Genomic DNA, 12,579 nt, shown 5'->3' with positions numbered 1-12,579 from the left:
GGGCTCTCAACTCCTGGGGGCACTGGGCTCTGGCTCAATAGGGGTGACAGGTCCCCAGCCTGCCTTCCGTCTGCCCTACCATAGGGAAGCCAGACAGAGAGGGTGCTGGCTGTGAGGACTCAGCTGGGATGGGGGTGTCATGCAACCTGAATGGGGGTTCAAGGCCCTGCCTGAGACTCCCTACCTCATTCTCTTTTATTCACCCGTCTCCCTTCTTCCCTCCCTCCCTCCATCTCTCCCTCTCTGCCCCCTCTCTCCTCTCAGTGCTGTATCCCTCATGCCTTTCCTTTGTCCCAGGAGATCTCCAGGAGAACAGGAGTGTTCTGAGGAACTGAGGCTCTTCTCAGTGCAGACACAGAGTTGTCATTGCAGCTGCGATGGCCCCGTGAGGCTGCAGGGCTGGGGAGGGAGAGTGGTTCTGTGGCTAAGGCTTTATGTCTTTTCCTTTGCCACCTGCTGCTGGAGGTTGGTGCCAGCTGTCACTTTGGGGCCCTGCTGTGGGAGATGGTCTGAAGGTTATAATGGGTCCTCTCCCTTTGGCTGGAGTGGGGAGTGTTGAGTGGCTGGCCTTTCCCTGACGGCCTCTGGGGCTTTTGTCCACTCTGTCCCCCAGGCCGGGCGAGTCTTCATGATAAAGCATCCCTGCGGCTGGAGCAGGTGCGCTCTGAGGACCAGGGCTGGTATGAGTGCAAAGTGCTCATGCTGGACCAGCAGTATGACACGTTCCACAACGGCAGCTGGGTCCACCTCACCATCAACGGTACGTAGGGGCCTCCTTCCTGGGGAGGGGTGCAACCCGGGGGGACTGCGCGCTTTAGGGGAAGCCTCCTTCCTGCCTGCACCCGGTCCCTGCTCTGATTCTCTGCTGTAGAGAGGGAGTCTTGGCACAGCTGGGTGGCACTGGATATCGGCTCCTGCCTCCCGTGCCTCAGTCATCTCCCTGGAGCCTCTGGGTCAGTGGGGTGCACAGGAGGAGCAGCTCCCTGCAGTGTCCTGGGCATGAGGCAGGGGTTTTCTGTGAGTGGTGGTGTCAGAGTTCCTTAGAGGGAGCTAGGAATCTGGTTCTTGAAAACAGAAGGGGAAAGGCTCTGTGGAGGCTGGATCAGTAACTGCTGGCACCATTTCCCAGCCTCAGGAGGACCTGCCTTCCCGCCCTCTAGTGGGGTTCTTGGAGCCCTGCCATTACAGTCTTCCTTTTTGGGTTAATATTTTGGTTGCTTGTTAGATATGTTCATTTGAGTAATGTGTATTAAGGGTCTGTTGTATGCCAAGCCCTCACTAGACGAGGGGAAGAGGACGAGCACGCCCAGACACGGTCCCTGCTGTGCCGGGTTTACTGTCCGATACAAACTGAGAATCCTGCGAAGAGTCACAGTCTTCGTGGCTATCGGTTTTTTCTAGCTCAGGTTAAGTGAACTGTGCTGTGTGTTGATGCTTTTCAAGTGTCCAGGCAAGGGCAAAGGAGCCTTGTGCAGAGGCCCCGGGTGAGTTTGCTCAGTTCCCAGTGTTGGCCTAGGCTGGACCCTTGGGGTCTCCCTGGATGGAGAGTCCCCTCGTGTCCCTGGAAGTCCTTACTTGGGATGAGATACCCTGGAGGAGCCAGGAGAAGCTGGAACCGTGGAGAACGTTTGAAGGAGTGTGGCTCTCATAGTGGGAGGGGAGCAGGGCTTTTGTTCTGTTTTGTTTTCTGGCCAGACCCCTTATTCTTCTACTCAACTGATGACAGAATGTGTTCGGCCGCTGCTGTGCTGCAGACACTGCTGGGGACCGAGGCCTCTCCGCGCGTGTACTCTGGGTATGCTCCACCTAGCTTGGGTCCTCACGGTTTTGCTGTCTATGACTCTGAGTGCTTAGTTGGGAGAGGGGCATTGGTGTTGCTCCAGGCTTGGGAGCTTCTTGCAGTATTGGTATGACCTGAAGGATGGCTCTGTTTGCCCTGCCTTGTGGGGTTGGGTCATTCCTCCCAGGGCTGGGTCAAGCTGTGCTCCTTTTCAACCCAGGATCCTGGATGAGCAGAGTGTTTTAGCCAGAGCACTGGCTTCTGGGAAAAGCACACTTAGAGCTGTAGCCCTGGGTCAGTGTTGTCCCGGCTTCCTGACTCGTCAGATGCAGTCAGTTCCTGTCGGTCAGTCCGAGAGACGGATGGGAGGCTTCCTTCAAGTCTTAGGTGGGCTGTCTCCACCACCCAGCAAGCTTTTGAGTCACCTCCTATTGATGCCAGCTGTTGTGTGCACTGGGAATGAAAACTCGTCTTAATATTAGCCCAAGCAAAACGTAATTAGGGGGCCGAACCTGATGCTGATTGCTTCATCGCTTGCACACCGAGCCAAGAGCCCCACGTGCCTTCTTTCCTCTTGGGCCCTGCCCAGCCTGGGCTGGAATTGCCTCCAAGTGCCGCCTCCTTTCCTTTCGCATCATCCTGCTGGTGTCCTTTTCAGCAATCTGAGATGCCGGGTCTTCCGGGAAAGTGGAATTCAGTTTGGCATTGTGTGTTCTGTTACATCGCTCTCTTAGTTTGCATGAGTAGGGGTTGATTCTTTGGGAACTCCTAGCTAGCCCAGAGTGGAATGAGCATGGAACCAGACCCTGAAAAGACTCGGTTTATTTCAGGAATCCACTGCATATTAGCTGTATGATCCTGGGTACCCTAAGTCACCTCTATGAGCTCTAGTTTCCTCAGCCGCCAAAACCAGTGCCTACCTGCAGGGCTGTTGTGAGGATTAAATGGAATGCTGTGTGAGGAAGTGTCTTGCACAGTGTCTAGAACATTAATTACATGTGAGTAATTGTGTGTAAGATGCTGCCATCCTTCTCAAGAGAGAAAAAAGATGAAATCAGATGAAAATGGACCAGTAGGGATGTAGTAACACAAGAAGGACCTTAGGCTGGAAGATGCAGGGGACTGTGGGAGTTTGAAAGTCCTTGCGATTCCACCAGTAATTATCCATTCAAAACACGTTCTTGAACGTCTGCTCTGCGGCAGGCTCTGGGGCTACAGCAGTGGGCATGACCCAGACCCAGCTCCTAAGGAGACTTCAAGAAGCCACGTCTGGAGACAATTGCAATATGGGGTTTGGGAGCAGAGGGAGGGAGAGCTTCTCTGAGGAAATGACCCGTGCAGAGAGCCTACCAGGGAGGAGGAGGTAGCAGGTGCAGGGGTGGGAGGTGAGGAAGTGTGTTCCGAGCAGACCAAACAGCATGCCTGGAAGCGCAGAGGAAGGAGAGGCGGGGGGCTCAGGGAGCTGGGGCGGGTTGTTCACATGGGCACATGGGGCAGAGGAGCTGAAAGTGTGCGCCTTCTGCTCCAGGCTGTAGAGCCAGGGCTCATCCCATACTAAGGAGCCCACCTCCCAGATGGGTAGAACAGAACAGACCTCCCAAGCTGAGAGCTCTCCCTCCCTCTATTCCCCTCCCCTGCCTTCATCCCAAGTTCTGAGGTTCTTTCCAGTATAAATATTTCCATTATTGAAGGTAAGTGTCTGGAGTGCCAACATTCCATTGCTTCCAAACCAGAATGTTTAATGTCAGGCATTTTGTGACAGGGATCACCTTTGGAAAATGAAAGGCCAGTGAAAAGTTAGAATTACGAATTGTGTCATTCTCCTTCTGTGTTTTCTTGAAGACACAGTTGGGTGGAAACAAACCCAGTTATTTCTTTATCACATAGAAAATACCCGAGAGGCCCAAGCCAAGCCTTGCCTCAGTTTGGTGAGTTACTTGGCGGAAAGGCCTGCCTATTTCTAACCTGCACTATTAATTATAGGGCACTTGTGAAAAAGAATTAAGCCTGGAAATGCAGCTGGCAAGCTAGTACCTAATTCAGTAAATAATCAAGAGTCAACCCATTATTTGCCTGAAAACTCAAAATTGTTCAATGTACTTTCCTGATTAGCACCTAAATAATAAAGTATTTATGTAATTAGTAATTAATTTGTCACTTCAGGATGTAATTTAATTTATCATCTTTTCTTTTGAGCTTGACACAGGAGGTAATAGAGACTGTGGCTGTGTTAACTGTGTTTCAAGGGACAGGCTTGGCAAGAGGGCTCTGCTGGGGATGAGCACACCTTCCAGGACAGGAGAGAGGCCTGGCAGTGAGGGCTCCTGGATTCCGCCACAAGAATTTGGGATGACTTTTACCCTTATATGTAGTATATTAGACACTGGATGAGAATCGACTTTCTTGAGGATGTGTGTTGTGTGTGTTTTTGAGTGTGATGACGTGTGTTTCCTAATTTATTCAGTAGTCACTCTCCAAGAGCCCCTTGCTTGCCCATACTGAGCTAAGGCTTTGGGGATTGTTGAAAAGAGTGGTCTTACCATGGTCCTGCTCTTAAGTTTTCTGTGTTTGCATTTGTGTGGGTCTTAGGTGTGTGTAGGTGTATGCGCCCTCATTCATTTCATTCATTCGTCCATTCAGCAGATGTTGGTTGAGTACTACATACCAGGAACTAAGCTGGGCATACAGCGGGATTTATGGAAAAGATCTCTGCTCTCAAGGACAGTTAGTGGTAGGTGCTTTAAAGAAAATGAAGCAGTCTAAGGGGATGGAGAATGCCAGAAGTGCCATCCTAGCTGACCAGGTAAGGCAGACGTGGCATTTTAGCAAAGCCTTGCATGAACAGAAGGAGTGAGCTCTGATGTAGAGTCGTAGGCAGAGAGGATGGCAAATTCAAAGGCCCTGAGGTTGGACGTTCTTGGACATTCGAGGAGGACAGATGGTCAGTGTGGTTAGAGCACAGTGAAGGAGAAAGTGATGGGAGGCGAGCTTGGCCTGGTGGGGGCGGCAAGGGCCGAATCTCAAAGCACTCTGACCAGTTCCCAGGGCAGGGCCATTTGGGGAGGGCAAACCCCTCTCAGAGCTTCTCATGAATGCCTCAGAGGCTCCTGGAGAGGTGATGGGATGATAGTGATGGCCAAATAACCCTCCTTTTATGTATATTTACATTTTATAAGATCCTTTTCACAGACTTTGTCTCCTTCATTCCTCAAATCACTTTTGAAGGGTGAGGGATCTCGGTAAAGTCCAGAGGCTGAGTGACTTGCCCCGGGTTACTCAACGAGCGGCAATCTAGCACTTGAGCTGGGTCCTGACTTTGGGTGCCTTGATGGGCTCACAGTGGTCTGGTGCAGCCTGGCGTGGTGGACCCTCAGGGCTGGTCTTCAGAAGTAGGGGCCCCTCACTTCAGAAGACCGCAGAACTGATAGTCCAAGGGGTCAAGATTGACCAGATTACTTCTATAAGCATCTCAGACAAGTGAGACTGAGTGTCTTAAAAGCTGAGTATCCAAAGAGGATGGATTTTTGTCAAAACTCCAATGCAGGTGATGGCGGGGGTCGGGGTGGGGGGGAAGCAAGCTAGCATAATCAGAGAAGATTTAAGAGGGGAGTAGCCTGCAGAGTGGGCTGACTGCCTTTATCCTTGGAAGGTAGAAAGTGAGGAATGTGGATTTTCTCTGTAGGATCTGGGAAAAGGAAGATTCTGTGTAGTCTTGGCCTGTGGTCTGTGTGAGGCCTAGATGGGGCTCAGAGGGTGAATGTCCTGGAAATATGAGGGCTGGTTGGGCTGGGGTTGAGGAAGTAAGGGTATCATGGATGATCAGGAGCCAAAGGACTGAAGGGTGATGGAACAGTCTGTACACCTGGCGGCAAGTGTGTGCTCTGTGAGGGCCATGAGAGAGCTGTCTTGTTTGTCTTCGCGTCCTAGTTGCTGAGGATGGTGGCTTCCTTATAGTAGATGGTCAATCAATATTCCTTTGTTGGGAATTAGCCAATTACAATGGAAAAGGTTAGAATTTGTACCCAGCCAGACTGACTTTGAATTCCAGGTCTCCCCACCCTTGTAAGGTTCCGAGGCAGAGCATTTTACCTGTCTCCCACTTCCTTCCTTCATCCTCACACCTTGCAGAGAGTTATGTGTGAACATATGAGGGTTCTGTATGAACACACCTGATGTGGTGCCTGGTGCTGGCGGGTACTGCATGCAGGGCAGCGGCCCAGCTAACTCTGTCCTGCACTTTCGTGGTATTTTTGCAGCTCCTCCCACCTTTACAGAAACACCCCCCCAGTACATCGAGGCCAAGGAGGGTGGCAGTGTTACCATGACCTGCACAGCTTTTGGGAATCCCAAGCCCATTGTCACCTGGCTCAAGGAAGGGACACTCCTAGGTGCTAGTGGGAAATACCAGGTGAGAGTATTTCTACCTTGGGGCCGCTGCCCTCGCACCTCCTTACCTACCCTCCCTTCGCCCCTTTCTCCCACTTCACACAACCAGGAACGCTCTGTGTGGCGGCACAGAGTGAGATGGAAACAGCAGGCAGACTGGCTTGGCCGCAGGCATGGGGTCCATGTTGTTGGAGGGAGATGGAAAACAAGGTGCCTGCCTCGGTATCCCCCAGGTGCCTGAGCCCCGAGGCTGCTTCTGCCTGAGGATGGCATTGGTGGGGCCACAGGGTGCGTGTTGAGCTCCATCTCTCCTTGGCCCCAGGTGAGAGATGGCAGCCTGACGGTGACATCAGTCAGCCGAGAGGACAGAGGCGCCTACACCTGTCGCGCGTACAGCATCCAAGGGGAGGCTGTCCACACCACCCACCTGCTTGTCCAAGGTAAGAATGATTTCTCTGGCTTCTTTATGCCCCGGGCCTTTTGCAGGGACTTCCAACCCAGCTCAGCAGTGGAGGAATTTTCCTGGGGCGTGGTTGGCACAGCTGGAGGTGAGAGGAGAGATGGGCAGCCCATGAGGAGCTAGGCAGGGGCTCCTCCCACATATCATGTACCTCATGGCTAGAGCTCCCACAGTGGCCTGCTGTGGCCATCACACGGGGAGGGGTGGTGGTGGAGGGTACCATGCTGAGTGGGTTTCCTGTTTCTCTGAATGCCCAGGTAGCATCCTGCCATGCCTCCACCTTCCCCAGGGGAGGAGACTTCCCTCAGGTCTCCATCCATTAGTGATGGCATCAATAAATAAAGATAGGAATTCAATCCAGACCCAGATGCTTAAATAACACTGGGGCATTTGGCAGATTGCTAGTCTGCCCTACCCAGGCCCCAGAGTCCCCAGAAGGGGCGGTGTGGTCCCTGTGCTGAGCCCATCTACCCACTCCGCCTCCCACCCACTGCCTGCGCCTGCCCCTGCGCCTGCGTGAGGAGCGAGTGAGGGGTGGTGGTGGCTGTCTAGGCTGCTGGGCACGTGCTCTTCCCACCTCCTCCTGCCTGGGAGTGCTGAGCGGCGGCATGGGCCAGTGGTCCTCTGTAGCTTTGAGGAGAGCACCCCGCTCTCAGGAGAGAGCCAGTTGGCAGCCGCGGCCTGTCTGGAAACCCAGCACCAGGGACTCCTGGAATTTCGCCCTCATTTTCTCTGCTTTCCCCCAACCTCCTCTCCCCCAAGCTGCCCTCTTAACCTTGGGCTGGTAAACAGCACAGCCCCTTCTCCCCCAGAGGCAAGGTTATTCCTGACTCTGGATTGAAAAGAGTGGCCTTTCTCCCTCCTGCGTGTCTCCTGCTTGGGGCTCTGCTTAAGAGAAGGATGGGCAGGAAGGGCTGTGTGTGTGTGTGTGTGTGTGTGTATAGGCAGGGTTGATGGCTGGTTGTGGGACAGGATTTATAGAGGGATGTGTCTGGGGGTGAGGTGGTATGCACCCAGCAGAGTATCTGCATCTGGCTCCAGGGGGTGGGGCATGCCCTGGCCACACCCCCCAGACCTTTTGCATCCCTGGAAGCTGCAGGGAGAGTAGGACCCTGAGCGCTGGCAGCAGCTGGAGGCACCTCCATGACAACTGCCCAGGTTGCACTGCTAACCCTTGGGCCAGTGCTGCCCCCGGCTCTCCATCCCAGAGTCAAGGCACCCCTTCCTGTGAGGTCTTGGTGCTGTTGTTTTCCCCTGCCCCCCAGGTGAGGTCATGTTTGTTTCCTGTTTCCCCAGGGCCTCCCTTCATAGTGTCCCCTCCTGAGAACATCACTGTCAACATATCCCAGGATGCTCTGCTCACCTGCCGGGCGGAGGCATATCCCGGCAACCTCACCTATACCTGGTACTGGCAGGATGAGAATGTCTACTTTCAGAAGTGAGTGCCCTGCCCTGACCCCTCGGGGGGGTCCCCTGTTAGTCCCCCCAAGGGCAAGGCCATTGAATAGGGGCCGCTGCAGGCTGCTCTTGGGCTCTTGGGAGTCTGTGTGTCTCACGTGTCTGCGTGTGGGGGCCTTGAGACAGACCCCAGGAATGCGAGGAAGTTTCCTTGTGTCATCCATAGGGGAGAGGGGCCTTGTTACTACCTTACTCTGGTATCTTGTGGAAGACTCTCTTCTCCCACCTGCCAACCTTGTCCCTTCCTTGTCCCCTTGTAGTGACCTGAAGCTGAGAGTGCGGATCCTGATCGATGGGACCCTGATCATCTTCCGGGTGAAGCCCGAGGATGCTGGGAAGTACACCTGTGTCCCTAGCAACAGTCTGGGGCGCTCCCCCTCAGCCTCAGCCTACCTGACTGTGCAGTGTGAGTAAGGGCAAGGGAGAGCCCTGGTTGGTGGGAGTTCCAGAAGGTTTAGGCCACGTTGGCCAACCTGGAGGCTGGAGGGCAGCAGAGACCAAGCATCATTTGAGGCAATGTGGGTGGAGGAATGACTGAGGAGGAAGGAGGGACAGCCCAAGAGGAGACCGAGGCCTGGGCTCATCAATCAAAGTGAGGCTAGCGCTTGCTGGGCATCTTCTCTGGGCCAGGCATCGCTACATGTGTTAGCTGATTCATCCCGTCGGCCACGCTTAGGGTGGATTCAAGGATGGGCAGACCTTCTGAACAATTGTCCTCGCGTTGAATGTTGTGCCACGTCTCTGTCTGTACCTTGAATAAGATACTCTCTGGTGGTTTTTTCTCCGGTATCTGAGGGAGGATAGCTTAAGCCCATGTAGGGTAGATTTCCTGCCAGCTCTCTGCCTTCCCCCACCGTGGACGGGTGTGTAGGGTGAGGGGGACAGAACCTTCTTCTGGGGTGGCTTGATCCAGTTCTGCCAACACCTGGCTCACTCTTGGCTTCCTCGTTGCGCTTCTCTAGGGCTGCCAAAGACCCAAATGAATGAGCTATTCCTCATGCCAGAACAATTGAGGGCTTCTGTGTGAGCACAATAATTCAGTTCTGATCTTGATGACTTCAGTGTAGTCTGCTTTCCCACCCCCTGGCAAGCTGATCATTATGAGAGAGAGGAAAGATGAGGATTAATTTCTTCCTTTTGATTTGTTGATAGCCCTATCACTCAGGCAACAAAGGTGCCACGTTGCTGTAGGTGACAGGCTCTCCATCACTTGAGGGCTGGTGAGGGAGAACTGCTCACCCCCAAGGACATGGAGTGGCAGACTGAGAAGTATAAGAGTCGAGAGACAGTGGCCTGGGTCAGTACTGGAGCTGAGGACAAGTAGAGGAACAAGTGGTGACTCCAGGAGGCGGGGCTTGCCCCGACTCTGCTCAGCAGAGGTGTTGTCTGCACGCATCCACTGTTGAATGGTGTGGTGGTGGAGCTAGGCTGGACCTGCGAGCCCGGCAAACTCTGAACCTCACGTTCTCATCATTTCTTCCCTGTGCAATGATTTTGCCGTGGGGGCAAAGGCATCCCCTCTCCACTTCCCTTGTCAACAACTTAAAAGGACTTTTAGCATGCTGTGTTACAAGTCCCAAGTTTTTAAGAGCTGTGAGGCCCTGGAAAAGCTCTGTGACCCAGGACATCAGGTCTGTCCTAGACAACTGCAGTAGGAAGAGGAAAGTCAGTTGATGAGTGATTTACCATGTGCCCGAGCTGTGCTGGAAATGAAGAAGCTGAGGGAGGCAAGAGTCCACCTGGAGCAGCATCCAGTCTGGCTGGTCACCTTGGCAAGAAGGTGTCCGTGGTGGAGGGAGAGAGCTAACAGAGGGTGGTTTTCAGAACGATGATGGATCTAGCCAGGATTAAGGCGCCCATCCTGAAGCTGTGGGCCACGATTCTGCTGAGAGAGGTGTGTGGTTCCTCGTCTCTCCCCAGTGCCATCACCCACTTCCACTTGTCCTTTTTTACCTCCTTCCTGCCTTCAAAGAGAATCCAGGGGGTAAGATTTTCAGGTGGGTGAGACAAAGATCTTTCTTTCTGCTAAAAAGCAGTGTTCAGAGTATTTCCCATTCATAAACGCTTTGAAAATCTTGGAGGAAAAAAAAAACCTGTATCATACAAAAGTAGGAAGCAATGTCTAAATATATAACTCGGCCTGGTATTATGTAATGCTGTTCTCTGAAGAGCTCCAAATGCTTAAAAGGTACTGGCTCCTTCATCCTCACTGCCTCCCTGGAAGTTCTGGATCTTTCTCCTCGGTAGCCCTGAGGGGAAATGGGGGAAAATTGAGAGGGGATGACTCACCCACATCACAGGATGTGTTACTCCTGCTGTTCTCCCGAGAGCCTTTCATCTCTTCTGTGGCCAAGGCTGACTCTGCATTCCAGCTGCACAGATGGGAAACTGAGGCCTGGGGAGGCTGGACAGGCAGTAGAAGAAGAGGAGAGAAGAACCACCATGTGGCCATGCCTCCAGTCACCTTGTGCATAGACCTGTCCTCTTTGGCTTAGAGCGTGGAGAGAGAGGGAACTTGGTGTCCAAGAGAGACTGGGACAAGGAGGATTGGGGCAGTGTGGTCAAATGTTGGCTTTGAGGTTCAGTGTCTAGGGACTGGGGAAATGGACGTTGAGAGCCCTTGCCCAGCAGGAAAGTCCATGCATGGAAGCATTTGAGGAATGCCGCAGACTAGGGCAGGCTAGCGTGTGCCTTTGAATGCTCCCAAGCATTCAAAACAGAAGTTCTTGAGAATACCGTAGGCTGGACAGACAGAAGGAGTCTGCAGCCTACCCTGGGGCAGCCTCATGGGGCCTCTGGGCTGTAAGCCTGCGGGCCTGGGTTTGTCCATCTTATTCACCGTGGTGGGCCCGGCACCGAGCACTGTGTTGAGTACAGAGGACACATGCAGTGCTTACTGAATGAGCGGATGGGGTGAAAGGTGGGGCTTGGAGTCGGAGTGTCTGGGTGGGACCCCGGGGTTTGTGTGGTGGCTCCATCCCCTGTCCAGATTTCTCACTTGTTGTCTTTCTTCTCTCCCACCCTACACTACCCCTTTGCAGACCCAGCCCGTGTCCTCAACATGCCCCCAATAATCTACGTGCCCGTGGGAATTCATGGCTATATCCGCTGCCCTGTGGACGCAGAGCCACCGGCCACTGTGGTCAAGTGGAATAAGGATGGCCGCCCCCTGCAGGTTGAGAAGGTGCTAGAGCGACACATGGGGTCAAAGTGAGATGCACCCTTCCGACACTGAGATGCTGCCTCTGGGGGTCTGGTTCCTGGCCAGGACCCCTTCACGCCTCCCCAAAAACCTCTGGGAAACCAAAGAGCTGCTTCCCATGGGGATCTGCAGTTGGCAGGGCTTTAGATGTTCTCCCGGGGCACTTAGATGACACTGCCCTGGGCTGGCCAGTACTCTGCCCAGGCCTGCTGCCAGGTTGGCTCGTGGAGCTGGCCCAGCTCAGGTCTGGCCTGGAGGAGGCTGGGCCTGAGTGTGTGCCCCTGACCATTGCCCCCTGCTCTGCTCTCTGTGTTCCGGCAGAACCTGGGCTGGACCTTGATGGAGGATGGCTCCATTCGAATTGAGGAGGCCACAGAGGAGGCTCTTGGCACTTACACGTGTGTGCCTTACAACACCTTGGGGACCATGGGCCAGTCTGCTCCTGCGCGGCTTGTCCTGAAGGTGAGGCCCAGGGCTGTGGGCAGTCTCCCTGTGGGTGGACACCTGAAATGCCCACCTTCACGGCCTTGCTGTGCTCTCCTTAGGACCCCCCGTATTTTACGGTGCTACCAGGCTGGGAGTATAGGCAGGAAGCTGGCCGGGAGCTGCTCATCCCCTGTGCGGCTGCAGGGGACCCTTTCCCAGTCATCACGTGGAGAAAGGTACCTCGGGGTTCTGGAGCTCCTGGGGAGTGTGGTGGAGGGGCAGGGGCCCGGGCACAGCTCTGTTTTGTTGGGGCGAGGTGCCGAGGAGCAAGGGTGACTCTAGAGTGATGGGCGCCCTGGAGGAGGGGCAGTGGAGGGGTACAGGCCGAGTGCTCGGGTGCTGCCCTCTCCATCCTTCTCTCGGGCCCCTGAGGTGTTGGTGGCTTCTCTTCTTCCCTGCCCGATGTGGCTCCTTCCCTGTTGCCCGCTCCTCCCTCCTCCTTGCCCTCTTGTTTGGCCAAGGTAGGGAAGCCCAGCAGAAGCAAGCACAACGCCCTGCCCAGCGGGAGCCTCCAGTTCCGAGCCCTGAGTAAGGAGGACCACGGGCAGTGGGAGTGCGTCGCCACCAACGTGGTCACCAGCATCACTGCCAGTACCCACCTGACCGTCATCGGTATGGGGCCGTGGGCAGGCGGGCTGAGGTCTGGGTGCTGGGGCCTGTCTGCTCTCTGTGGGCATCTTTCCCAAGTCTGTCTACTCCTGAATGAGCGGCCTGCTGCGTGCGGTCCTAGCCCTCTGTGGACTCTGTGTAAGGGAAGGTGACATGGGGCCTGTTCTGGGGAGATCTTTTTCCGACAGGGACAAGCAA

The 12,579-nt window shown here is 54.4% G+C and overlaps 1 protein-coding gene across 11 annotated transcripts in view; it reads left to right on the top strand.

The window, feature by feature from the left end:
- IGSF9B (immunoglobulin superfamily member 9B) overlaps window positions 1-12,579 on the top strand; it is a 60,513-nt gene that overhangs the window by 13,519 nt on the left and 34,415 nt on the right. For 8 of the 11 annotated variants that reach the window (XR_011540988.1, XR_011540989.1, XM_070623498.1 and 5 more), the window contains exons 3-12: window positions 614-760; window positions 1,727-1,795; window positions 6,037-6,188; window positions 6,489-6,606; window positions 7,923-8,064; window positions 8,345-8,490; window positions 11,126-11,268; window positions 11,608-11,748; window positions 11,832-11,948; window positions 12,234-12,384. Coding sequence is in view for 8 of the 11 variants with exons in the window: in XM_070623498.1 (XP_070479599.1) it covers window positions 614-760; window positions 1,727-1,795; window positions 6,037-6,188; window positions 6,489-6,606; window positions 7,923-8,064; window positions 8,345-8,490; window positions 11,126-11,268; window positions 11,608-11,748; window positions 11,832-11,948; window positions 12,234-12,384 (1,326 nt within the window). In the remaining 3 variants the exon portion in view is untranslated. The remainder of the gene's footprint in view (window positions 1-613; window positions 761-1,726; window positions 1,796-6,036; window positions 6,189-6,488; window positions 6,607-7,922; window positions 8,065-8,344; window positions 8,491-11,125; window positions 11,269-11,607; window positions 11,749-11,831; window positions 11,949-12,233; window positions 12,385-12,579) is intronic. The other 3 variants (XR_011540990.1, XM_070623502.1, XM_070623500.1) reach the window with 1 other exon arrangement.

This window comes from Equus przewalskii, chromosome 6, assembly GCF_037783145.1.
Source record: "Equus przewalskii isolate Varuska chromosome 6, EquPr2, whole genome shotgun sequence".
NCBI classification, from domain to species: domain Eukaryota; kingdom Metazoa; phylum Chordata; class Mammalia; order Perissodactyla; family Equidae; genus Equus; species Equus przewalskii.
This window is presented reverse-complemented; position numbering and strand designations above follow the sequence as displayed.